General features: G+C 31.9%; 3 protein-coding genes across 3 annotated transcripts; 2 read left to right on the top strand and 1 right to left on the bottom strand.

Moving 5' to 3' along the window:
• Positions 1 to 317: 317 nt before the first annotated feature.
• Positions 318 to 5,275, bottom strand: LOC134687621 (uncharacterized). Its single transcript, XM_063548054.1, has 5 exons — positions 4,705 to 5,275; positions 4,096 to 4,224; positions 3,132 to 3,273; positions 2,319 to 2,537; positions 318 to 1,434 (listed from the first exon to the last, which is right to left on the bottom strand). The coding sequence occupies exons 1-5, from the start codon at positions 5,202 to 5,204 to the stop codon at positions 1,255 to 1,257; spliced, it is 1,170 nt and encodes a 389-aa protein (XP_063404124.1). The 5' UTR covers positions 5,205 to 5,275; the 3' UTR covers positions 318 to 1,254.
• Positions 5,276 to 11,793: 6,518 nt separating this feature from the next.
• Positions 11,794 to 16,592, top strand: LOC134686335 (uncharacterized). Its single transcript, XM_063546007.1, has 5 exons — positions 11,794 to 11,865; positions 13,190 to 13,471; positions 14,101 to 14,181; positions 14,415 to 14,474; positions 15,867 to 16,592. The coding sequence occupies exons 1-5, from the start codon at positions 11,814 to 11,816 to the stop codon at positions 16,040 to 16,042; spliced, it is 651 nt and encodes a 216-aa protein (XP_063402077.1). The 5' UTR covers positions 11,794 to 11,813; the 3' UTR covers positions 16,043 to 16,592.
• A 3,550-nt stretch (positions 16,593 to 20,142) lies between these two features.
• On the top strand, positions 20,143 to 25,578 carry LOC134687620 (uncharacterized). The gene is made up of 2 exons (XM_063548053.1): positions 20,143 to 23,329; positions 24,141 to 25,578. Exon 1 carries the CDS (start codon positions 20,220 to 20,222, stop codon positions 21,546 to 21,548), a length of 1,329 nt encoding a protein of 442 aa, XP_063404123.1. The 5' UTR covers positions 20,143 to 20,219; the 3' UTR covers positions 21,549 to 23,329; positions 24,141 to 25,578.
• Positions 25,579 to 27,791: the final 2,213 nt, after the last annotated feature.

Genomic DNA, 27,791 nt, shown 5'->3' with positions numbered 1-27,791 from the left:
TTATATGCTTTTTCAGAGGAGTTAGGTGCTGCTGTTGATTTGGTGTTGTACTGATCTATTTCGTCTGGCGTACTAAATTATAATCCTGGTACCTTTGATAACTATTGTTAAAAATTTATTTCATCCCTGTTATGTATTTTTCAGATACTAAAATATCAGAACTGCAGACAGAATCTTCAAGACCCAATGGAGATCCAGGTAAAATGAAGGCTGTCAAGTGCACATATTTATTAATTCTAAAGAATATATTTGGAAAATGTTTTATTTCTGACATGATATTAAAGTCAGATAAAAACTGGAGTCTCTAATGTTAATGTCTATGTGCCTCTTCAACAATATAAAAAAAGATGTGGTATTATTGCCAATGAGACAACTATCAACAAAAGACCAAAATGACACAAACATTAACAACTATAGGTCACCGTACGGCCTTCAACAATGAGTTTATTTTATTCTGATCTTGTATAGCTGATAATTTTCTGTTATCAGTTTGTATAATCTATCCTCTTTAACTTTTACTATAAACATAAAAGAGGTAAAAGAAATCTTATAATTGCTTTTCTAAAGGAAGTAAAATATAACTCATTTGTAGAACTTTGCTTGCTGGTCACTTTTGTTACATAACTTCTTTTTTTTTAGAATGGCAAAAATTAAATAATAATGGTAAAGAGTCTTCTGACGATTTCAGGCATGTTGAATTATTTTTAGATCTTGTCTTGCTGATCAATTTTTCTATATAAAGTTCTCTCTACATAAATAAAAGACCTCTTTTCTCTTTGCTTACATTATTTACAAATTCATAATGTATAAATTATAATTGACAAAACAAAAATCAGTCAGTCAAAATGCAACATTCAGCAATACAAAAAAACAATTGTTAAACATATATTTTTATTGTGATGCACCATATTCTCTGATTTTCCTCTTTTTCATTGCGTCCTTTAAAGAATATGAAGAAATGTTGTTAAACCTTTTTGTTTTCATTATTCATAATTTTTTCGTCATATAATCATATACTCATGTTCACATTTCCATTTAATTTATTCAGTTTAAGCAAATTTTCATGTCACTATCCATGCTATCCACTGTCTTCCTTTACACAGCTAAATAATCATGTTGTAAACAAAACTAACGTTTTGCTATATTTTATCCTTTAGTATGAAAACTAACCGTACCTTGGTGGTGTGCAAAAAGCATTTTTTCAGTCATTCAACATCAACTCCTAGAGAAGTGATTTTAATCTCTTATTTTCATTTAGAGTTTCACTAACTTTTCCATTCCCAAAAGTATTGGAATTAACTCTTTCCTTCCATTCTTTGATAAAAAGTTACATTCTTTACTGTAAGTGACTTCCGCTTCAAACAATTTTGATTTATCTTTTGTCTTTAGATATTCAAAGTATTCTGTTTTAGTTTCTAGAGATACTAAGGTAACCTGTAAAATACATATACATTTATATTAAAACTAGAATAACTATCAGTAGTATTAGATAACAATTTTTGATACTCTGGTTCCCTAATTTGCTTAGATGAAGCAAAAGCACAATTTTCAATGGAAACCATAAACAATTGTTATGTTCTAAAAATAGAAAGTATACAATAGTGATGTAGATGAAACACTTGTCGAAATACAAAATTCTTATCAAGGATTTCTTAAGATACAACAAATTCTGTATTTGATGATCTGTTTTTTTTCTTCTTCAAATTAGTCTGCCACTTTTCTGATTTTAAATGGTTAAGAGCTTGACATATATTGATGACACTTGAGTATTATTGACCTGTTATTTTGGTTTAAATGTGCATTGGTATACATTCTCAAAACTTCTTTATACATCTGTGTATCTAATTAAACAGTTTCATTGTTGATCTTATTTCAATGTAGTAAATAGCTTGGATGAAACCAATTGAAGTAAAAACAAGAATGTGTCCATAGTACATGGATGTCCCACTTGCACTATCATTTTCTATGTTCAGTGGACCTTGAAATTGGGGTCAAAACTCTTGATTTGCCATTTCAATTAAAAAGATCATATCATAGGGAACATGTGTATTAAGTTGCAAGTTGATTTGACTTCCACTTCATCAAAAACTACCTTGACCAAAAACTTGAACCTGAAGCTTGACTTGATTGGGCCCCACTGATGGCAGTCAATTCCAAACCCTACTTATGCAAATTTCTGGATCAATCTTTGAGTAATCATTAAGGAGTTAAAACACTTTTTCAACAGATATAAAATTAGGCAGGTTATATCAGTCTAAACACTCCATAATTAAGAGTTCAAAATAGTATGTACTGTACTGTCCAATGAAAGAACTAACCTTTGTTCCTTGAACAATGAAACCAAAAACTCCATTTTGTCCAAAAATAGATGAGGATTCAGCAACTGCTAACATTTCCCCAATATGTTGACATTTCAATAAAGGATCTACGTGTTCAGCAGCAATCTTTCCAGTCATTTTATCCCAAGCATCAGGTCTGACCTTCATTTTCTTATCTGGTGGTTCATCTCTTCTGGTGTTACTGTAGTTTTTTCTTACCTTAGATTAGTAATAGAATAAACAAGTTTAGTAGTTGATGTATGCAGGATGTTACATTCTATTCTATAGTACAGAAATTTCTGAAAATGTTTTGTATAATATTTGTGCATGTTTATTCCATATCAAATATATAAAATAGGAACTGGTAATTTTGAAACTGAGCCTCTCATGTAAATGTAATCCTCATTAACTTAAACTTTCACAAAACTATGCAATTACCGGTACCAGTTAGGCTGAATTTTTAAGTACATATTTTTTTTGTGTATCAAGAAGTGAGCCTTGTCCTTGTCAGACAGACATGTATGATTTACAGTTACCCCAACTAACCACTATTCTTCATAACCAAATTTTACTTTACAATCAAATTGTTCTGCCATCTATTAATTTCATTTCGTTATGATACAAAAAAAAGATGTGTTATAACTTATAATTACCTATGAAACAACTCTCTTCCAGAGATCAATTGAAATGACAAATGAATGATGAATGTAGAAGTAAAAAATGTTGACCATTGTATGGCCGTCAACAATGAACAAAACCCAAATCTCATAGCAAGCTTTAAGAGGCAAGAATGAGACATTTACAGTAACTAACCTTCACTACGGCTATAACTTTGGATTCTATTTCCATCTCTGGCGTTAGTTTATTGCTTAAAATTACTGCATCTGGCTCTGATTGTATTACATTTTTTCCATTATGAAAATGATAGCCAATGTTTGGTGAATGTGTTGTATCACTGTAAAGCAGTTAAAAAAATAAAAATTCATTCAGGTTAATTATGTACAATGTATAAAAGGTATACATTACATGAATCACATACAGAAGGGTTTTCTGTTTTCAATCTAAATATCATTTATAAATTTCATATTATGTCTGAAATTATGTACATGTAGCACAAGCAGTTGTAAAACATTTACATTTTTAATGCATATACATGTATGTAAACAGTTGGTGCAATGTAATCTGGTAATCTGGTTATATCTAATTCAAAGATGAGATGGACATGGAAATGTTTCAATCAATGCAATCACAATCCAGATCCTTTAATTTTCTTTGTCATGTTTGTTGCTGCATCACAGAATGAGACTAATCATCAGAATTTGTAATTCCATCAGCAACCTATGCATGAAGGGTTGCACATGTGGAGCAGAAAATTGACAACCCTTCCAGAGTACCTGAGTTTATCGCCAGTTTTTGGTTTGGTCTATGTTGCTCAGACATTAACTGTCTATAAAATTGAGAATGGAATGTACAGTCATGGCAGTTTTGTGAACTTTGTCAAATTTTTGTTCATACAGTTTATTCTTTTTCTACATGGATTTTCCAGGCGTCTTTTTTTTCACTTACATGACTTATGATTATTTATATGATTATTAAATGTCCCTTTGGTATCTTCCATCATAATAGCATTTTATGTAATTATTTATGTGGAGGTATTTTCATCCTCTTTATATACGTACATGATATATCAACCAAAAATTTTAAGAAAACTTTCTTTTTACATGTTTTAGGTATTCATGACTCAATAAAAATAACTACATATACTATGTGTACTTACAAAATTGTTAGATCAAATATCTTTACAAAGGACAGGAATAAATCCTGCATCATTCTCTCAGAAGCACTTTTCTTATGACTGACTACATTTAATAATTGATCTGAAAACAATTTCATCTTTGTAAATATTCTGAAAAAAAGAAGAAAACATTTTTTTTAACATGTTTAAAGCAAGTCATTAGTCAAGGCTTTAACTCTGAAGGGCTATTAGAAAAAATGTTATACATGTATGTGTTATTACAAATACTTATGAGTTGTCTCCTCTTTGTTCCATCATACTTTTTTGTAAATATTTTAATTTTTGTCGACACTTGAAACTTTGTCATGTTTGTGCAGAAACTTAATATATAGATCAACATTTGTAACATTCATTTTTATTAGCAACTTCCATGGCATCAATTCACAATTGATGCTATGAAAACATACGGGCAAGGGTAGATTTTATGTTATATGTACAAAATGTATGTTTTAACGTTGTTTACTCACAGTTTCATTAGAATGGAAATAGATTGTAACAAATACCTGTTTATTCGATCTTCAAATCACCAATTGGTGCTGTTGGTGCTTAGTTATCACCTAATTTACATGCAAAATTAAAAGCTTTACATACTTTTGACACATTTCTTGCAGTAGTTTTTTTTTCTCTTTTACATGTTCTAAATGTTCTGAGCCTTCAAACTTTTTATCTTCTTCCAATAAATATTCATTAAAAGCAGAGTCTAAGAATGGTTTTTGTAACTCGTGATTCATTTGAAACACATCTACTGCCTGTACATCATTGATAACTTCAGTGTTTATCATGTTTTCCCATTCAACCAATGCAAACTGAAGACAACTCGCTTTAGCAAGATAATCTTCATCTGGATTTAAATAATGTTTTCTCATGAACTCTTTGTGATGAACATTCCTACCAAGAAATCTATGATATCCAATAATAAACAACGATCTCGGGTCTTCCTCGTATCTGAAACTTAGTTGTAAATCACTGCTGATAACATCAATATTCCAATCATTGGTATTTGGAGGAACATTGTCACCTTCTATAACGGAATGGTTTCTTTTGTCTCCTGTCTGTGTGTTCTTGGATGTTGGGATCATGAACTCTGCCATATTTTTGGTTTATTAAAGCCACACACAGTATGTGAAAAGCAAAATGTTGCGAAAGAAGCAGGGACAGTAAAGTACTGGGGAATGAAAGCACGGTAATTGTATCGATGTGGTTTTATTTGTATTAATTTCCTATATTACGGAACACCACCGAATACAAGGGGTCCTACTAAAATGCGCACGGCAGCGCCCAGGGAACAAACAATAGCGCCCGGGGAAAAGAAAAAGCGCCCGGGAAGGAAAAATAGCGCCCGGGAAAGAAAAAATGCACCCGGCAAAATTATATAGATAAATATTAATCTTATCAAAATTAAAAGAGTTACACATAATACATCAGCAAATAAAGCAGTACTTTATACATGTACCGTACGTAGTTAAATCAAGGGGGGGGGGAGCAGGAGTTTGATTTAAATTGAAAACTAAGCATTAAAACCATGATAAGCAAATGCCATTAAAACAGTTGTAGTTTTATAAAAAGATATCATATATCTTTATCAGCATCTGCATAAAAAAGGGTGTCACAAGTTCACCATGCAATTGCTAAAATATTAGACCTCAGGCACTGATTATTTTTAAGGACAATATCGTTCATGATTATTCTATATACTCTCATTTATATTTATTTACTTATTTATATACAATTTTGAAATCTAAAATGCAAAAGTGCAACAACCGAAACTTTAGATGTAGCAACCTACATATCCCAATTTATAGTAAGGACAAAACAAGCAATGATTTTTTTTTATGGAAAAAAATATTGTTATATAATATTATCATTTTATTCTCCCGGGCGCTTTTTCTTTTCCCGGGCGCTCTCGGGCGCTTTTAAGTAGGACCGATAAAACGCGCCCGGGAAAGAAAATCTAGCGCCCGGGGAAAATATATTGATATTTTATTGGCATGAGACAACTTAGTTAAGTTATGATTCAACATTGATTTTTTTTCAGTTTATATAAGACAAGTATAAGATATGTAAATTTAGATAATAGACATTTGTAATAAAGCACAAAAACAAGTATGAATGTTCAATTTTTACAATATTTACATTAATATATGAATCAGTTATTACTATTTCGAAAGACTGATATAATGGATCACAGTTTATGCGCCGGGTTCAGATTCATAACATGTAAGACATCAAAAGACATGTTTTTAAAAAACGATATCAAAATGAAAAATGTATAAGACAACTAAAATTTCACAGATAAATATTAATTTATTCAAAATTGAAAAAGGTATACATAATATATCAGCAAATAAGCAAGATTCAAGATTTTTTCAAGATTTTATTCTTAACCTTAGACACATACTTGTGTACAAGAGGACAATATATACAAACATATTAAGATAATACATAACGAGACAGGACAAACGAAACACAAATACATAGTATATTTTAAAAGACAATTGGTATAATTAGATAAAGTATTTTATGATTTTCTTCACAAAAATTGATAAATTCCTTTGAACTTGTACGTTACAAATAGACAACAAGCCAGTGACCTTGTTCTTGCTTGGATTCATTACATAGTAATTTGGTATAAACTTTGATCTAAGAGCAGAAACATCAGCATTTTTACAGGTAAACAATATATGAAACTCATCCCCTATTCCCTCATTACATAATGTACATTATTCTATTTCCCCCCCCCGCGATCCCCGCCCATCTACCACAGGCACTTGTCTCAGAAAAAAATTTCCTATATACCTTATTGTTATAATAAGGTATATAGGAATTTTTTTTCTGAGACAAGTGCCTGTGCCATCTACCCGTCTCAATGGGTAACTTCAGATTCGAGCATCGAAGTTTAGATATGTAATATCTGTCCTTGGGTAATAATCGCAATAGATACGGTTCCAAACCAAACTCGAGTTTGAATAAAGAATAGTATTCACCCCTAGATGCAACTAGTGTGGATCTAGCCGGCGTTAATATTCATGAGGCTAGCCGTCAATAATATTCATGAGATCAAAACCGCGTTCGATGAAATGTTTTGGATAGTTATTAGATTGTGACAATAAAATAACTTTTGCTGTTAATATCCATTATGGTTATGCTATTTATAGCAATATAAAGTAATTAGGAAATATTAAGCCAATAGGTGTCTCCTGCAAGGTCCGCGTCATTTAAAATGAAAGTGAATGAAAAGTTTAATTGCATTGCCTCACACAACACAAAACAATTATGAACATTAAAATGTTGTTATTATTGAATCAATGTAAACTATAGTAATTAAAACAAGATGATTAAATATAGGGTAATTAAATGGAATTATTTGTCATATGGGCATTCCATAATCTGTTCGTTGTCACAATATATACTATAGTCCAATTCTAAAACTAAAATATACAATACATACGACAGTATCACACAATTAAAAAGATCAGAAAAACAAGAAACATAGTTAATTGAAGGAATATAATAAACAGAAAAATAGAAACTTTCAATTACTATTTCAATGACATAATTCTTCAAAATTACGGAGATCAATAAGAGTCTTTAATCTCAACATTACCAGTCCATTTTATTGCCTCTAAAATGGCCCATAGCACTTATGCCCTAGACCCGTACGAGTTAGTTAGAAAAGGATAAGGGGGGTACCCTGGTATATCACAAATCCGAAAATGAACTATTGCCGGCTGGCCAAATGAAGAGATTCTCTTCACGTGGGCAATGATACCAGAGGAAGAGGTACTTATTGCCTTTAAAATGGCCCATAGCACTTATACCCTAGACCCGTACGAGTTTGTCAGTAGAGGGTTCAAAAGGGGGATATGATATCCCGGATACAACGAATTCGAACTGAACTATTGCCGGCTGGCCAAACCAAGAGATTCTCCACATCGACCATTATACCAGAGGTAGAAGTTGGTATTGCCTCTAAAATGGTCCATAGCACTTATGCCCTAGACCCGTACGAGTTAGTCAGGAAAGGATAAGGGGGGTACCCTGGTATATCACAAATTCGAAAATGAACTATAATAGACCTTGTTTTCTGATATTTCAAAATCCAAAATGGAGGAAGACACCCTATCTACCTTAAATCAGTATTGATTTGGCAATATTTTCGTCTGTACCATGCCAAAGGTCACATAAACACAACATGTGATTCCAAAGGTAATTCTAAAAAAAAGAAGGTTCATAAAAGCTAACTAAGTCATCAAATAACAGAACGAGTGGAAACTCATATGTGTATCGATAAACTTATCATAGACACCAGGATTGAAATCATTATTGTGTTTTAAAAAATCTGTGTTATTATTTGTTTTTAACTAAATACATTGGTTACGAAATGCATGAGCACTACGTATGTCATTTAAAATTATCAAATGAATATAATATCAACTCTTAAAAAAATAAAATCGTCAATTTCATTGAGAAATCAACTCAAACCACACCTTACCTACATTTAAGTTAGCCTTTTCTACTATTTTCTAATACTTTTAAAGTAATGTCAAACTATTTCTGACTGTTTTTTCTTCGGTTCGGTATAGAATTTCCAAATTTCAACATGCATGTTCAATTTGTTTTAGCAGGTAAAACTTCTGGGAAAAAACCAAGTGTATCACTATATTGGAAAATGTACATGATCAGTTGTGGAGCAGTTCTCCTAGTTCTGATTTCAATTGCCATATTTCGTTTTGCACCATGTTGTAAAAAAAAACCCAGCAGAAATGAAAGAATCGAAGGCGGCTGTTACAGATGTATGATACGTGTTAAACAACTCAATATGTAAAAACTTTCTACTTAACAAAATATGCAGAAGATTCGAATATATTTATAAAAAAAGGGAATGTGGTATTATTGCCAATGAGACAACTATCCACAAAAGACCATAAGACTATTATGTAACCGTACGGCCTTCAACAATGAGCAAAGCCTCAAATTCTATGATGAAATTTAGAAATAAAAAACTTTAAGATTATTTAATATAATTGTTCACAATCCTGCATTCTGTACGGTGACGCATGTTTTAAATTATAAGTATGTTCAACAATGAGCAAACTCCATAGGGTGTAGTCAGATCTAAAATAACATTATTTGAAATTATTTAATGGAGAAAATAAAAGGATTTATAAATAAAATTGAGAATGGAAATGAGGAATGTATCAAAGAGACAACAACCCGACCATAGAAAAAACAACAGCGGAAGGTCACCAACAGGTCTTCAATGTAACGAGAAATTCCCGCACCGGAGGTGTCCTTCAGCTGCCCCCTAAACAAATATATACTAGTTCAGTGATAATGAACGCCATACTTATTTCCAAATTGTACACAAGAAACTAAAATTAAAATAATACAAGACTAACAAAGACCAGAGGCCCCTGACTTGGGACAGTCGCACAAATGCGGCGGGGTTAAACATGTTTATGAGATCTCAACCCTTCCCCTATACCTCTAGTCAATGTAGAAAAGTAAACGCACAACAATACGTACATTTAAAAATCAATTCAAGAGAAGTCTGAGTCGGATGTCAGAAGATGTAACCAAAGAAAATAAACAAAAGGACAATGATACATAAATAACAACAGACTACTAGCAGTTAACTGACATGCCAGCTCCAGACTTCAATTAAACCGATTGAAAGATTATGATTTCATCATATGAATTTCAGGCACAATCCTTCCCGTTAGGGGTTTAGTATCATACCATCATAACATAATGAGAAGAACATAACCCGTGTCATGCCAACAACTGTTTTCTGAATAAATGTGTTTAGTTCCGATGCAAAGACCCTATAAGTGAATCAATATTAACGCCAAAATATGCAATCTTTAATGACCTGACAACAGTATCGTAACTATATACCTTCTTAATGAGTCTATTTAAAGGTTTTGTTAGTTTCTGCGGTGAATACTGACATTTTTGTGCTTTATAAAGAATATTTCCATAAAAAATTGGATGTGAAATACCTAAACGTATAAGAAGTCTGCATGTTGAGCTATATTTACGAATGATGTCCTTATACCGACGATAAAGTTTAGTAAATGTTTTGACTAGTTTGTGATATTTATAAAAACTGTTTGTAAACATGCTTGTCTATTATGGTAGTAGAAGGTAGAGTAGAACTAGTTGATCGTTTTGATTGTATTTGTAAGTTTGTATTATCTACAAAACATTTTGCCGAAGTTGACTATGGGATGATTTTGTCGTTGATATTTGTGTTTCGTTTAGGTCACCAGTAATAAAAAAAAATACAATGCTGTCTTCATATTTGACTATTATATATAAGAGTTCATATCTATATGTTCGCTATAAACTAGTACAGTTTCTTTTAGATGCATATTCTTTTATTTTTCGTGGTAGATACTAGCTCAAATATATCAGTCAATCTAATTAAAATATTGATCTCTGATTACGTTATACTACATAGTATAACGTAATCAGAGATCAATATTTTAATAAGATTTATATATCAGTTATATTGTTTTTTTTTCCATTTCCCTTTAGTATTTGTCGGCCTGATAGTTTCTTCGATATCTTGTTTTCTGCATTTGTTTAATATGTATCAATATCATTATGATGATTATCGTCAAAAAGTGAGGCACAAAACTGGTTATTAGGTGCCGTTTACAGTATTATAAATGTTCATATTGTGTGGCCAATCTTGTTACAAACATTAAATATATGTGGTTGATTGTAAATCATTAAGTATTGGGTGCTGTCTATGATAACGTCATTATTACAGAATATAATCTGTTTTTATATTCTACTTTTTTTATAATGTTTTTTTTAAATCTTTTCACTAAGCATTTTTTCGAACTCTGTGCAGATTTAATATATTTTTATATGTCTGACTCATATCTTAAAAATTGTTTCATAGAAGTGTATTGTTTTGACTTTGTACTGTAACAGTCTCCATTTTATCTTTTGAATTTTCATTCAACTTGTGTGGTAAAATGTATTTTTTATTAAGGATGTGATTATATATTTGTATAATAAACTCATCATAGATACCAGGACTTAATTTTGTATATACACCAGACGCGCGTTTCGTCTACATAAGACTCATCAGTGACGCTCATATCAAAATAGTTAGGCAGCAACCATTTGATTTTCGGGGGGGGGGGGGGGGGGGGGCTATGTTTTTTTTTCTGTACAAACTTTTTTTTTCGCCTTTGGCGAAGAACAATTTTTTTTAAAGCGACAAACCGAAAACAATTTTTTTCTTTCAAGCTTAGCATTACATGTAGTGACACTGAGGGTGAAACAAACAATTTTTTTCTCAGGGTCCAAAATAAATTATTTTTTTTCTCACCAAAAACTGGAAACAAACTATTTTTTCCTAAAAATAACATAGCACCCCCCCCCCCCCCCCCCCCCCGAAAATCAAATGGTTGCTGCTATATACAGCCAAACAAGTACAAATTTGAAGACTAAATGATTCCGTGTATAGTTAAGTTTTGTGGTTAAATCAACTGTGGAATTAAGATGAAACCGATACTTGAATATGTCAACTCTATGTCTATATTTGAATATGTGTTATTTTCATTTATAAGTATTTTATTTAGAATTGGTCATATCAATTGTATTGAATTCTAATTGGAATTTCCGTAAGGAAATAAATATTATCTAATGTAATAGATTGAAACTATTAGTAGAAAAGTAAAATGCTAAATAATATTATCTTTGCATTTCTTACATGGCAGATATCTTCTGGGAGTAAGTATTCTAATATTAGTTAGAATTTATTAAAACATATTAGGTTGAATGATTTTATAACAACAGAATACTATATATTTTGATAATACGACTGAATTCATTTTAAGTTACTATGTTTTGGAAGAAGTACATTTCTGATCTAGGCATTGCACGTTGTCTCTAACTGTACATGACTTCTTTACACTAAATCCATTTGGTGTGTAATGTGTGCTGATTGATATTTGAGTCTTAGATGCGTGCTTTTTATTAATTTTAATTGGCTTTGAACTAGCTGTAAGTTACTGCGAGTACTCTCATAATTGTAACGTACTATGTTTTTTTGTTGTTGGACTGAATGCATAACCTGCTTCCTCCAGTCTTTATTTTCTTGAATGTATTTCTGTTTTGTATCTATCGGACGAGGTAAGCCCTTTTCTACTGATTTTATTGTTGGTTCTAGATGTTGAGCTGTACTGTTAAACTACTGGACCAGGGTATGAAAGGGTTTGCGCGTTAAAAAAAAGATAAACTCCGCCAAATTCTATATGTGCTTCGCATGTCAAGAGTCTCTAACTCAGTGGTTGTCGTTTGTTGCTGTATATTACATTTGTTTTTTTCCTTCATTATTTTGTAAATAAATCAGGCATTTAGTTTTCTGGTTTGAATTGCTTTTCGCTGCATTGCGGGGCCTTTTATAGCTGACTATCCACTATGGGCTTCGCTCATTGTTGACCCCAAGATGACGACTTATAGTTGTATATACTCCTATGTCATTTGATCTCTTGTAGGGAGTTGTATCATTGGCAATCATACAACACCTTCTTAGTTTTTAATGTATTGGAATTTGTTCGTATGATATTCCTAACTGCCTCACTATATATTGTATTGTCTAAATAAAGGCAACAGTAGTATACTGGTGTTAAAACGTTATAAATCGATTGGGAGAAACAAATCCAGGTTTCACACTAAATTCAAATATAGTAGACAAACAAAGGAACAAACAAAACAGTGAGCTGAAACAAAAACAAACCCCAACATACATATAAACGAGGTATTTGATTACAACTGCCATATTCCTAACTTGGTACATGACATTTTACGAAGCAATGGCGGGTTGAATCTGGTTTAATGTCTAGCCAAACTTTCCACTTTATGACAATGTTAAAAAATAACACTTAGATAACAGACAGAATTACAACACAAACACACACAAGAACATCCATTACAGATCAACACACAAACAAATAAAATAATAGTCGACACAACATCTAAGCCTAAGAACAAGAAAAATATACATTAAATAGACTATAATTTATGCTATTAAACTAGATTTAACTTTTTACAGCTCAACACATACGGACATTATGTAATGGACGATATAAAACTTTGGGATGTGAGCCGAATTTTATCTACATAACGGATGTTTTCTATGGACGAGACAACCATTTAATATGCCATCCAGGAAGTCATTCTTATTGTTCATCTAACAAAACCGAAAATATTATACGACAAAAATGTGATGGAAAATCTGTATGTTACGTCTCTGTTTACCCTACAGTTCTACAAGGCAGTAATTGTATATACGCTAATCCTTACCTTCGAATAAGTTATAAATGTAGAAATTCTGGTAAGTGACATGTTATAGACTGCTGTTGTTATTTTGTTATTTTGCGTTGTAAAATAAAGATAAATATTTTTTTAATATGCATTTAGACACACGAAATAGAACATAACACAATAAAGAAATAACAAAAGATACAAACAAAATTGCAGACAATTGGCTCATGATAATCTCTGGGAGGATATCTCTAACATCAGTGGCTGTAAGGAAACTCTGCATATAGACCAGGTTTACAATTATATACTCCAAACGCCCGTTGTGTCTACAAACTATGCATCAGTGCTGTTCATATACAAAACAATTAAAGAGGCAAAGGGAAACAAAGTCATATAATAGCATCCAGGACCCAACATTCCCAGTTTGATGTAAATCTAACCTCTCAACGCCACTGTTTTCTGATATGTCTCGTGGGAGGATTGCTCGTTATTAAAAAAAACGATTTATTTTATTTGAAAAGCTAATAATTACATAAAAACTAATAAAACCCCTTCATTTAGCACCATGTTATATGATAGTATATACTTTGACATCACCGCAATATGTTTTACTGAAAAACTTGAGTTATAGATAGAATATTACACAATAGATAAGTTTTACAATTTCATATGGACTAAGCCTCCAATGTTTCTTTTCAGATGATTCTTTAACTACGGCATTTGCTTCAGATGGTAACACGAGTAAAGCAGATGCCACCTCAGCTAATATTGCAGTCACAGGTACATATAACTATTCACATTCTATTGTAAAATATAAACAATCTGTTTTCGAATTGTGAGTAAGACTTATTTTAGCTTATAAATTAGTTGATGGATATTGTATTATTTTTATAATGAAATTTAGATTTAGTTTATGTTTTTATATTGCTGAATACCTTTTATTCATCATGAATGTGCCATACACACTGTTTTCACTAGTCTGAACACAATCCTTAGCTTACTTAATCTAATAGGTCAAATAATCACAACAAGAGATGGAATGGTAGATGGAAAGACTATGCAAAGTATAAAAGGTTAGTAGATTAAAGCTAAATATATTAAAGACCTATCAACTACATCTAGGTGACAATTGCAGTTGCTCGTTCCAGAAATATTATCGATGTAACATATGCACAATAAAAATGACAAAAAACGTGGATTTCTCATTTTGTAATGTTACCAACACTTACATTACTTTTGTATAGTTGGACCATTCAAGGCTTAAGGAAATAGCATGGATAAACTAATAGATAATAATTTAATTTTGGATGCAACGCGTCTTCTGATTGGCTGACGTAATTTTGTTATGAGCCCATAGACATAATTTAGTCATGTGACCGTGACGTCATCAACGTTTTTTCATGGTTTTCTACGGTTTAAAATGGAATTTAGAATTAAATTATAAGAAATGACTGTAATGTTTTTTCTGTCTATTCGAAATAACATAAAAAATTTGGTGCACTGTTAAATAACCCGCTACGCGCGTTATTCAGTGTGCACCAACTTTTTTATGTTATTTCTTCATAGACAGAAAAAAATATTACAGTCATTCCTTAAATAAAAAAATGTTGATATATAACGTCAAATATCTTTAATTTCTATTCGTGATTAGAGCCTTTCATCAGAAAAATAAGGACTATCAAAACATTTTACTTAATTTTAATTCAATACCCGAGGGTTTCACCAGCCCAGTAGTCAACACTTCTGTGTTGACATGAATATCAATAATGTGGTCATTTTTGTAAACTTTCTGGTTACAAAACTGTGATTTTTTCGAAAAACTAAGGATTTTTTTTTTTATCCCAGGCATAGATTACCTTAGCCGTATTTGGCACAACTTTTTGGAATTTTGGATCCTCAATGCTCTTCAACTTTGTACTCGTTTGGCTTTACAAATATTTTGGTATGAGCGTCACTGATGAGTCTTATGTAGACGAAACGCGCGTCTGGCGTACTCAATTATAATTCTGGTACCTTTGATAACTATTATCATCGGCACAAGGACATCAGTCAAAAAAGGCTTAACTTATCAGATGGATACACATAGTAATACATCTTTCAAAACACAGAGTGAACGTGACTGGGTACATCCCAACGACAAAACAACCGACAAAACGTATATTAGAGTACTCGCAGTAACTTATAGCGAGTTCAAAGCCAACAAAAAATTAGAAAACGAAATCATTATAACAGCAATAGTGCAATAAATCAGATTTTAGATAAAAAAAAAGAAAAAAAGAAAAGAAAACGAAATCATATAGGCCAAAAAAAGTGTTCTCCGTCCGGTAACATTGTGAACAAATCATTCAGAACGAGACCTTCACAATATTAGTTTTAAGTCTTTTAAATATTTGAACTAATGTTAAATCTAGTTGTTGTATCTTCGGTTCTATGTAGAACATTTTAATTTCAATTTGTTTGTGCAGGTGAAACATCTGAAACAAACAGTATATCCATATATTTCAAAATATCCATGGTGACTTGTGGAGCAGTTTTCATAATTCTGATTGCAGTTGCCATCTTCCTGTTTGCACAATGTCGTAAAAGGAAACAAGCAGAAAAGAGGGAATCGAAGATGGCAGCAAAAGATTTATGGATGTGAAACAACTGGACACTTTCTTTAAAAAAATCTTATATTCAATTCACTTTAGAAAACATAAGTATGAGAGTTCAATTTACTCATACAACTACAAAAGTATTGTTTTGATTCGGTTTGCATATACATATACAAAAATAGGCCATTGAGAGCTTTTTACCGCACAAGAATGAAATGTATACATATTATTTATATAACAAATGCTTGAATACATATTGTACCACAACTTGGCACAAGTTGTGTCTTATCTGATATATGTGCAATGTATAAGGAAAGACGACACCTGCTTAAATGTTGATATCTCTTTTTATCACATCAAAGTATAATTGTTCATATTAAATAATCCCTATAGACATTCAAGCTCGAAGAAGATTTTTTACGTCGTTTTGTCACTGATGACAAACTATTTTTTTACACTGGAGTTGATAGTCTCATGGGACTTGTTTATAATAAAATACATATTATATTACTATATTACTAAATAATTTTCCAGATTTTGCAACTGGTTAGTCTTACATGAAAGTCACGTTTTACATGTTCCCAATAGAGCACAAATTATGAAAGAGAGTACTATATTTTTTGTAAAACAAATAGAACTGTTCATTTGTATCGGAAGATACATCCATTTCAACCAAATATCATGTAGAGTAACTTAGTAATGTACACTGTTTTACCCTTGAAAGTGATAGATAGTTAGAAAAGAGCTGTATAACACTGACCTAGTAAATTTGAAATCACTGCAGTAGGGAATTGCATTAGGGGACGTGGAAAAAACTTAATTTTATATCCCTTTCCGAAGAAAAAGACCACGAAAAATTTAATACACGATATATAGGGACAACACCTGCAACATGATCTATTCTGTTCTCATACAAAATGCACAGAGTCTATACATAAGGCATACAAATTCTGCAAACACGAACAACGATTTGACAGCAATACGTTACAATTACATAAAGATAAAAACCAAAACTGCAACACAAAAAAATCAGAAAACAAAGCATTTGGCCATGGCAAGAATATAAATATGAGATATACCACATGTTTTAAAAACTACATATCTTTTGTAGCTTTTAGTTAGTTTACATATCAATTTGAGGTTTTTTTCTCTTCCAATAATTAAATATTTCGTGTAAACTTTTTAATGTTTTACGCTATTATATTACATAATCATAGTGGCTTTACATTGAAAAGGATCATTTGAAAACTCAAGTTGTCTCTCCTTAAATAGACGTTTTCTTTCTGAATACGTTTTTTTTTAATTGAAAATTGTGTCATGTTTGTTGTATAATTTTGGCTGCTGTCACCAAATTAATATTACGTTTAACAGTTATCAAAGTTACCAGGCTTCTCATTTAATAAGTTAGACGTGTGTTTCGTCTATTTAAGAATAATATATGACGCTCAGATCAAAACAAGTACAAAGTTGAAGAGCATTGAGGACTCAAAAAGTTGTGCCAAATACGGCTAAAGTGAGCAATGTCTGTGATAAGAAATTCCTCATACTTTTATAAACAGAAAATTTATACAAATGACCATATAATTGATTTTCATTGAAAAGTGATTCCTCATTTCTTTTTTAAACCAATGTTATGTAAATATTCAAATGCAGACAAAAGTGAATGCAGAAATGTGAATGGAATTCTACAAAATCCACACGTTGTTGCTTTTTCATTGAATTTTATTTTGATTCTTCTTATATAAGAAAACCAATGAGCTCTTAAGAAATGTGATTCACTTTATACATGTAATGTACAAAAATGTATATACATAAAAATGACCTCAGCAAGTTTGTAATTTCCGTTTAAGAAAGATTGTATCGAAATTTAGTTTTTGATAAGAAAACTAGTCACATACAGCTTCCTATAATTGTTGTTAGAGGTAAGTGTTTAAAGTTGAATAACTTGTTTAATGCGTTTTTGCATTTCATGTGGCTCACTTGGTCAGCTTTACATACATTGTAGTCACGTTTTGTAATATAAAGCAAGCTTAACCACAATTGAAACAAAATGTTAGTTGATAATAAACCATTGATGCTGACGTAAGAAAAACACTTTTTTTAGACATATTTCATCAATAACGTTCCCGCTAAAGCAATGGTAACTATAACGTGTCGATAACAATTTAAGAAGATGCATATTTTATTACTTGACTGATGTATTTGAAAGAAACAACTGATCACATGACCCAAAGCTGAGGGAGTACATTCGGGTTTAAATGATAGAAAATATAGGGTAAAAATATAAAGAATGAGGAAAAAAATTAAACATCAAATTGAAGAGTAGAGAATAGTGAGGTGATATAATAAAAAAGTGAAACAATGGATAAAAGTTAAAATATTTGAAATGAATGGTCTTAAAAGTTTAAGAATACAGAAATAAAGGACCCCTTATTATGACCCTCACACCTTAATTTTTATACCAAAATAATGTAGAATTAAGTAATGTTGTATCTTTGGGTGTTAAACATATGCTGAAAGCCAAATATTTCATTCATATCAACTTCAAACACACGTTTCAAAACATGTTACCTACAAAACAAAAACTTATCCACCCCCCAAAAACAAAAAAAAAACCCAAAAAAAAGACTGGCAACTGTGTTGTTTACTTTAATTGTGTAAAGGGGAACTTATTTCAAACATATGTCTTGGATTTCAACTCTTTAACTTTATTAAACCTGATCGCATACATCCAACACAACCAGAATTTTCTGATTAAGTTCCATTGATAAATCCCCCAGAACTAGAAATTAAAGAAACGCCAGACACCAGACAATCCGAATTTGACATACTACATCATCTCTGGACCAGTATTTATGACAAACGAGACGATTTTGATTATGAAACTATCAAGTTCACCTTATTTTGTAGCAATATACCAACATCACCGGAAGATGGAATATACATTTTCAAATTGATTCGGCATTCAAGAGCTTGTAGCCCCTACTCAGACTCTATAAAACGTCAACAGTGTCTGATCAGAGAGTCCGCAGCCCAGAGATATGTCAATGAGCGGCTCGTCCTTTTTATAAAAAAAATCATCGGAAAATACAAAGACCTTGTTGATAAATTTCCGTATCAATTTCACAAATAATACACGATGGTCTTGAAGTATAGACTCTGGGTTTTGACGTTGCTTATCATCTCAATAATGTGTTATATTATTCTTTTATTTGTCTTTATAAACATTACTTTTACTGTTTAGTGCGTTTTTGTAGTATCCATTAGACGTGACTGTACTTATTTGTTACATATTTGTTTGTTTTTATATTAATTAAGATTATAACACAATGTTGACTACTGTACCACTGTTTTTGACGTTTTTACCTATTATCTTTGTTTGTTTTGTTCACACATAAGTTTTGATGTACTGGAATTTGATCGGACGGTCATACAAGTAAGAGGTTTAGATAGCTATAATACCAGGTTTAATCCACCATTTTCTACAGAAGAAAATGCTTGTTCTAAGTTAGGTTTATGACAGCTGTCATCTATTCGTTTGATGTGTGCGAGCTTTTGAATTGCCATTTGATAAGCGACTTTCCGTTTTTAATTTTCATCGGAGTTCAGTGTTGTTTTGCTTTAACGCTGATTACCATAATAGCAAATCCTTGCTATATTGTACAGCTCTTTGATATGCTTGCAAATGAAATAATTAACATGTCATGTGCAAATGAGTAAGTACCCTTTTGCAATTAAAGAGACTGTTCGATAGGATTTTCGTTGTAACAGTGACTGTTAAGACTAGATCGTTTAATTTTCTGAAATTGTTTTTGGGAGGGGGTTGCTTGAGTTTTATTTCAAGCCAGATTTTATACCATGCAACCAAGCAAGACTATTTGTTAACAACAAAATCTACGTCATACATGTCACACTTGCTAAGCTGAAGAATATATTCAAGCAACTGCACAGGACATTTTTTAACCAAATAGGGGCCATATTTTTTTCAACACAACCAACCCCGAAAATCAGATGGGCCGTGTCTTATGATATATAAACATTTTTTTCAATGTGTTTAATTTGATCATTGCAAAACATTCCAAGACATCTATCCTGTGAGGAAGAACAGTTAAAAAAAAAAAATTAAATGTTTATATTTTTGTAATTTTTAATCTTTCTATAGATATCTTGTGCTTTCAAATTGATGAGGAAATGTATGTTTCGAAAATGTCTTAACAGGTTAAAATGAATTGGGATGAATCAGAACAGCTTGGTGACCCGGAAGACGCAATTACCACTGCAGATAATGTATCTAGAACGATAAAAGTACAGGATGTGATTACCATGGAAATGCCAATCAAACAACAGGTAACCGTTCAGCTACCGCATGCAGCAACAATTGAACTGGGACCATCTGTGGGTCTTACGAAGACTGTCACTATAGAGCCCGGTCCGGCTTTGGGACGTACGAAATCATATTCTTCAACTATTGAGACAGGTCCAACTCTAGGAAAGTCGTTACCTCAGTCCGCTTCTGTTGATACTGGTCCAACTGCAAACTTTATTTTACCATTATCGGATAGCCAGATCAAACCACCTGCGTCATCGGAAGATGTTGTGTTTAAACGAGTGAAGAATCCAAAATTTGTAGAAGGCGTCAAGGTAATTGGAACAATTGTATACCCTGGCTTTAACGTGTTGCACGTCGGTGTTTCTCCAATAAACGACACAAAAGCGTGGATATATGGCTGTAAAAAGTTTAATTTAGTTGACATAGAAAAGGGAGAAATAATAAAAAGTTATACTCCTTCCGTAATATTTTCTGATCTATTTTCTGTCGATGAAAATAATGTTATTATTGAGGAGCTGATGGGAAAAAGCTTAATGAAAATACATATTAAAGAGGACGGCAGCATGGACGTGGAACCTTTGATTAAAACACCAGTTTCAAAACAAGGCAATGAAGATGGCAATACTGATGAGATACTTAAACATTCTATCTCTAAATCTGGATATTCGTTAACATGTCTCATGCAAAAGCAAACATGTTGTTGTTTTTGTTGTTTTTGTTGTTTTCCTAAACGAGTTTTGTTGATAAAGCGTCATGATGCAAACGGCCAATTAATAATGCAGAGAAAGCTACAAAAAGATGGTAAAAATATATTTGAATATTCTGTCGACTCTTTGAAGATAAATGGGAACGGGGATGTTTGCGTAGCTGGATCAAATAGCAGTGAAGATTCAACAAAGGGATATAATTTTCTAGCAGTTTTTACTGAACAAATAAAATTTCGATTCTTTTATCCAAAAGGATTGCGTTCTAGCGCTAAAACTGGATTATATGATATCGCAACTGATCCTAATTGTAACATTCTTCTCGGATACTGCAGTGCAATTGATATAATAGATTGTAATGGTTTTTTTCTGTATTCTCTGAAAGCAAGTTTTGGAATTGATGGAGAATCGCGGCTTCTATCAGTAGACCATGAAGGCAAGGCATGGATATGCACTGAGACTGGCCGAGTTGTTGTTATAGAATATGCTACATGGGAAATTACTGAAAATAATAAATAAACGATAAAACAATATCTTCGGTGAAATATAATTCCCTGGTTACTGGATTTCTATTGTTTGTCTAAGCGATAATTTAAGATTTCGTGATGTTATACGAAGGGTCTTTTATATACCCTTCGTCAACTCACCGATTAAGACAACAGGAGAGAGTTTATCCTGTATTTATTTAAAAAGTTTAACCATGCATATGTAATTGTGTTTTCCTCTATATGGATATTCTTTATTGTTTTTAATATATACTTAGTAGTAAATACAGATAAATTGTATGTGTAATACAATCAATGGCAAGCGTGCTGTATCAGCCACCGTTGATGATATCGATATCAGCACGGTTGCAAAAGCTTGATCACACCTTTAATCTGTATGACGTCAAGTCATCGATTGCAGTCACTGTTGCAAAGGCTTTATCTTAACCCTAATCTGTATGACGTCATGTCAAACCTATAATCTGTATGACGTCATTTCAAACCTCCTTATCTGTATGACGTCATGTCACATAAAAAACTTGAAGTATATGTATATAATAAAGTATATATATGATATGGCTTTTTCAATATCACACACTGTATCAACCCTCAACCAATATAATCCCTCGAGCAGAGCTCTTGGGATTATATTGGTGTCTTGGGTTGATACGGATGCGATATTGAAAACGCCATATGATATTCTCTATGTATTGTAAAAAGTAAAATCACAAAAAGACTGTACCCAGAGAAAAATTCAAAAACAAACGTCCCGAATAAAATGGCAAAATCAAAAGCACAAATAATCAAACGAATTGATAACAACTGTCATATTTCTGACTTGGTACAGGTAGGTATTTTCTTATGTAATAGCGCACATGTTTTGTTTTTCTTCTTTTCAACGAGTTGTGGTAATAAAACACGATGATGCCAATATTTCAATAAGACATTTAGAAGAAAAAAAAATAGCTGAAAGAAACAAAAATTGATAATACCAAAGTGTTACAACCTTTAAAGATAGAAAAAAACTATGGAACTGTAAATGCTGTAACGCACATTTTCACTCCACGAATATGCACGAATTTAAACGCAAATTTCATCCGCCTTTTCTTGTTTAGGACACCAAGTTGTCATCTAAATATATCGTGACATTTCAGAGTTTTACATGTTATGGGCAAAAAGATATAAGACACACTATTTCCTAATTGGCTCTTTGTTCTTCTTCAGTATCTAGAGTCGGTCGCACAAAAAAAATATTCATCGTGATACTGAATTTTCCATGATTTACAATCAATATTTTGTGAAATCGACTCCGGGGTTTTTTTCACGATTAAAAGGGTTCATTTTGTAAAATAATTTTATTAGTGTTCTTTGTTTTTTTGTCGCGTTCCTCGATCTAGTTTTGTTTTTAATCATTTTTCATTGGATGTTATAGTGCTCTAATGTAGTTTTCTTTTTTTCCACTTGTCTGAGTTTTATGCACATATAAATATCCATATATTATTTATTACTAATTCATCACTCATCAGATACTTTTTTTGTTGTTGTGCAAAGTGGCTCTAATAGTTTGTATTGAATGTGTTTAATAAATTTGATTTTGAAATCAACTGAGCTCTTCAAAAATATAATGTTATTTTTTTAAACAATAAAAACAAGCTCCATTTACTTACAGATTAATGACACATTGTCGGAAATATGTCCTTCCTATTAATTTGTCGTTTGAAAAGCTTGTAAATTACAAAAACAATCTGCCTCATTTTCATTTTTTACGTTTTATTAAATGCATTTATATAGATGAACGGGGCCTACGTTTCACAGGTAAATAGATACAACAATATTGTGATTATATACATGTAACGAAATGGCTATATATCTTCAAAAATAAAGGTTAAGGGGGAACATATAGTTGTGCTCTATGTTGTTTTACTTCTTCGTTTACTATTTGGTTATTAAAATAAAGTAAACGCTTGATTTTATAGCATTTTGAATTATTGGGAAAAATTAACATCCTTATTAAAGTTAAGAATAAATCAGACCAACAAAAAACAAAAACAAGGGATCAACACGGCAAAAATGTTTGGCACATATCATAGTGTGATCGGATGCAGGTTTTTAAATAACCATAACACGTTTATTGAAGCCATGAAATGAAAGAAAAAAATTCAAATATAAAAACTTTATACAGGAGAAGCCAAAACAAAGACATTAAGCTGTAGTCATAACAGCTGACACGTAACTGTTAAATTTATCACTCGACATGACAACAAATTAATTCCAATTATATTAAAAAAGATATGAGCCGAGTACAAAATCATTTCTAGTATAATCATATCTATAAAGTACAAAACAATACAAGAGAGTCATTTAAACAATGTTACTAGAATCGAGGTTTAGACATCTTGCAGAGGGTATTTACGAATACTAGAGCCAATCCTTCAACAATAGCACAAATCCTTTAGTAATATGTACATGTATATGTATTATACTAAGTCACTGCACTCAACTCTCAATTTTGGGAGTTTTGGGTCACATCGACAATGGTATTGTCAATAATAAAACGATGAGGAGGCGAAATAATTTAAAACAAATTGAATTGTAATTTAACACATTTAATATCATTACCTTGCAGGCACATCCCGTGTAATCTAAATGGCTTGGTTGAGATTGATAATTGAATAAAGTAACGGTGATTTTATTCCAAACAGGCAAATTTAAAGAATAAACAGCCAAGTGACGGAAAGTGATAAATTATCATACAAAAAACAACACCTACACCCAATATGGATAAGCCATTTGTCGCCTCATCTCCGTCCATAGATGATCAACACAAAACATCTCTTGAATTCTCTTCCAGATCAGGAGTTATTCTTAAAATTGATGACACTGGGTCTGTTCAAATAAGACAAGAATCATCTCTGGATAATGATGTAGAAATCAAAACAACTATTTCTGGCAAATTAGATTTTCACGACATTTCTGGAATTTCAATTGTTAGTCCAACAAAAGCGTGGATTCATAATCCCCAAAGATTGAGACTAATTGACATAGAGACTGGTCGAATCATTCGATCTTTCAAAACCGACATTATACTTCGGTATGTAAATGCCTTGAGTGATACTGCCATACTGTTTTTGTCGAGCAATGAAATTTTGAGGTTAAACATAAATGATGACCAAACCTGTAATTTTCGAACGCTTTTGGATGTTTCCGAAGGTGATAATGAAAGAACTCAGAAAATTCTAAATGTTTTCACGGTCTCACCATCAGGCGAATTGTATGTTTGCCTTACTAACCAGTGGGCATGCGCATGTTTTTCCGGAGAATTTTCTAGCATTGAACGATATAGCATGGACGCAAAGCTTCTTCAAAAAGGTAAAATTCGAAATAAAAGAAAAAATGTAATATGTAATGCGTATGCTCTAGTAGTGAACAGTCACGGCTATATTTGTATTGCCGGAGAAAAATTCGAAAGGGATGGTGAAGTTTGCGTGGTAATTCTTGATTCCCAATTTCGTTTCCGCTCTTTCTATGATATCAATACTTTTATTCAAGAACATATTCCGTCAACACTCGCCACAGATCTGAATGATAATTTCCTAGTTGTACATACATTTAAGGACAGAGTAAGACCATGGGATGATCCTCACTGGAGAGCTAAGAAAAGACCAGATATAACTTTCGTGTCTGTAATTGATGAAAATGGTCAGTTCTTATTTCATCCATCGATAGACGAGGTTCCCATGAACGGTATAGTCAAGATTTGTACGTTAGACACAAGTGGTAAAACATGGCTGATAAGTGACACAGGCGAAATCATTATTTCTGAATTTGAGCGCTTGACAAAAAAAGATGGAGAGGACGAATAACAAAAAAAAAACTTATGGAGGGTTTACATAGACTTGGATAATACGTTAACAAGATTCGAGAAAATATGTCTTCATGTTTGAGTATTGTTAATGTTTTTGTTAGCGTTGAATCTTAATTTCTCTGTTTACATGCTTTTTCAAATACTATGTATTTTACCAAAATTTTACACTTTGCATTCTATAATTATATATTAACATGTCCTGCAGCTTTTATAAAGTACGGAACCTCTTAAATACAAATTCAAGAGTATTTCATATTGTTCTATATAAAAAGAATGTTCTTATCCTGGGCATAAAAACAATGCCGTATTTGGCGAAACCTTTTCAACTTTTGATCTTCAGTGCTGTACAACTTTGTACTTTTTTCACTTTCGAACTTTTATATTTGGGCGTCACTGTTGATTTTTGTGTGGACAAGGCGCGTTTTTGACGTATTGAATTTAAACCTGATGCTTTTTGTTATCTATTAATCATGTTTTTCTTTGTCTAATATGTTCTCCTATTCATTTGTATTGTAGTCCTGTAATATTATGTTGTCATCTCAATGTTATATTTAACTTTGCCATTTAAGTGCGAGGTTTGGCATGCCACAAAACCAGGTTCAACCCACCACTTTTATTCGCCTTTAAAAGTGTCCTGTACTAAGTCAGGAAGATGGCCATTGTTATATTATTGTTCGTTTATGTGTGTGTTGCATTTTAACGTTGAGTCGTTTGTGTTTTCTCTTATTTTTGAGATATTGAGATAAGACGTGGCACGGTACTTGTCTATCCCAAATTCATTTATTTGGTTTTCATGTTATATTTGTTATTCTCGTGGTGTTTTGTCGGATGCTTGGTCCGTTTCTGTGTGTGTTACGTTTCGTTGTTATGTCGTTGTTCTCCTCTTATATTTAATGCGTTTCCCTCGGTTTTAGTTTGATGCCCCGATTTTGTTTTTTGTCCATGGATTTATGAGTTTTGAACAGCGGTATACTACTGTTGCCTTTATTCATAAAGATACCATATATCTAAGAGAATGGTGGCATTAAATGTTGACCTTTTTTTATTTATCATCATTTAACTTTTGATTTGAAATAATAGAAGATTGCTTAAATGACGGAGTAATAACGTCTAGATAATAAGAAATGCATATTTATGAACAATTATAAAAAAAAAACTTCAAGGTCTACAGTTTGAAAAAAAACAATTATATATATATATCAGGATAAACCATCTTTCAAATGCAAGTATCTGCTAACAAAATTATTAGTAATGTAGAATTACGAATTTAACAATATTGGTCTTATATATGGACCGGCGTTGCTCAATTCACAATACACTCAAACATTACAATTCAGTGGTTAAAGAAGATAAAACAAGGCACATAAGTTAAAGAAAAGATTTATCACCTGACAGTATGAGGAATCTCTTTTATTCTGTGTTTGTATCCTCAAATTTGCTAGACGGTTAGCTAAATGTCAAACAAACAAAAGACGTTCCGATGTGTCGACTTTATCAGATTATGTGATCAACTGTTATTGGGGTAGATCCCATAAAAATAATAACGGTAGGTTCTGACAAATAAACACGGAGTTAAAAAAAGGTAGCACGAACTTTCGAAAAGTTTAGGGATTTCGTGCAATGCATGCAACAATCGTAAATAAATCTTATATCCAGCTGCAATTGTAGTTGGTAGTATTATGATTATGGTAAAGAAAATGGATTCACATAATATTAGTTGAAAGTTAAATTATTATGTGGGGTTTGGTAAATTAAAAGATAAACTATATACACAAAAAAAGCATGAAATGCGATTAAATTTTAAAAATAAATTCAACAAATTGCGATTAATCCCCTCAATTACTCAGACGAACCGGGACAGGTGTAAAACATCATTTTCAGTAGAAGAATGTGTGCAAGGTTGGTAGAATTCTGTTACTCGTTTTCTCAAGATTTGTTGATTAACATTAATTGTAACATAGACAACTGTCAATATTAGTCATCGCAGAAGTGAAAGGCAAATTTTACTAAGGAAAATTTAGATTCTGAACATTAATAACATGTCCTTATATTAATCATAAAAGGCCAATTTGTTATATATAATTTATACATTTTTTTCTGTTTACCGGTACCTGAAAGATGTGACTTTATTGAAATTTAGTACTTTATAAGTTGTAACAATTATCAAATTATCGTTGACGGTTAAAAAAAAAACTTTTGGTAATTGTGTTCATGTATTGCTTTTCAAATGAGTTGTTCTACACATCCTCTTTCATTTACATTCAAATATTTCTTACTCGAACGACGTCATAAAATTTCTAAACGAACCACTTCACCGCAATTGAACCATACTTATACGCAAAGATCATTTAGGTATCTGGTATAAATTGTGTGTTTACTTGATCCTGTCAATCAAAGAGCGTGACGTTCATA

The sequence above is a fragment of the Mytilus trossulus genome, chromosome 10 (genome assembly GCF_036588685.1).
Source record: "Mytilus trossulus isolate FHL-02 chromosome 10, PNRI_Mtr1.1.1.hap1, whole genome shotgun sequence".
Taxonomy (NCBI): domain Eukaryota; kingdom Metazoa; phylum Mollusca; class Bivalvia; order Mytilida; family Mytilidae; genus Mytilus; species Mytilus trossulus.
The sequence above is the reverse complement of the archived record's forward strand: the minus strand, read 5'-3'. Positions and strand labels throughout refer to the sequence as shown.

Coding starts and splice junctions, on each gene's coding strand:
- LOC134687621 (XM_063548054.1), bottom strand. CDS start 5,204: ATGGCAGAGTTCATGATCCCAACATCCAAGAACACACAGACAGGAGAC. Junction 4,225..4,704: donor CTGCAAGAAATGTGTCAAAA/GTATGTAAAGCT, acceptor TCTTTTTTTCAG/AATATTTACAAAGATGAAAT. Junction 2,538..3,131: donor AAGTTATAGCCGTAGTGAAG/GTTAGTTACTGT, acceptor TACTAATCTAAG/GTAAGAAAAAACTACAGTAA.
- LOC134686335 (XM_063546007.1), top strand. CDS start 11,814: ATGCTAAATAATATTATCTTTGCATTTCTTACATGGCAGATATCTTCT. Junction 11,866..13,189: donor ATGGCAGATATCTTCTGGGA/GTAAGTATTCTA, acceptor AACTTTTTACAG/CTCAACACATACGGACATTA. Junction 14,475..15,866: donor GACTATGCAAAGTATAAAAG/GTTAGTAGATTA, acceptor TTGTTTGTGCAG/GTGAAACATCTGAAACAAAC.
- LOC134687620 (XM_063548053.1), top strand. CDS start 20,220: ATGAATTGGGATGAATCAGAACAGCTTGGTGACCCGGAAGACGCAATT.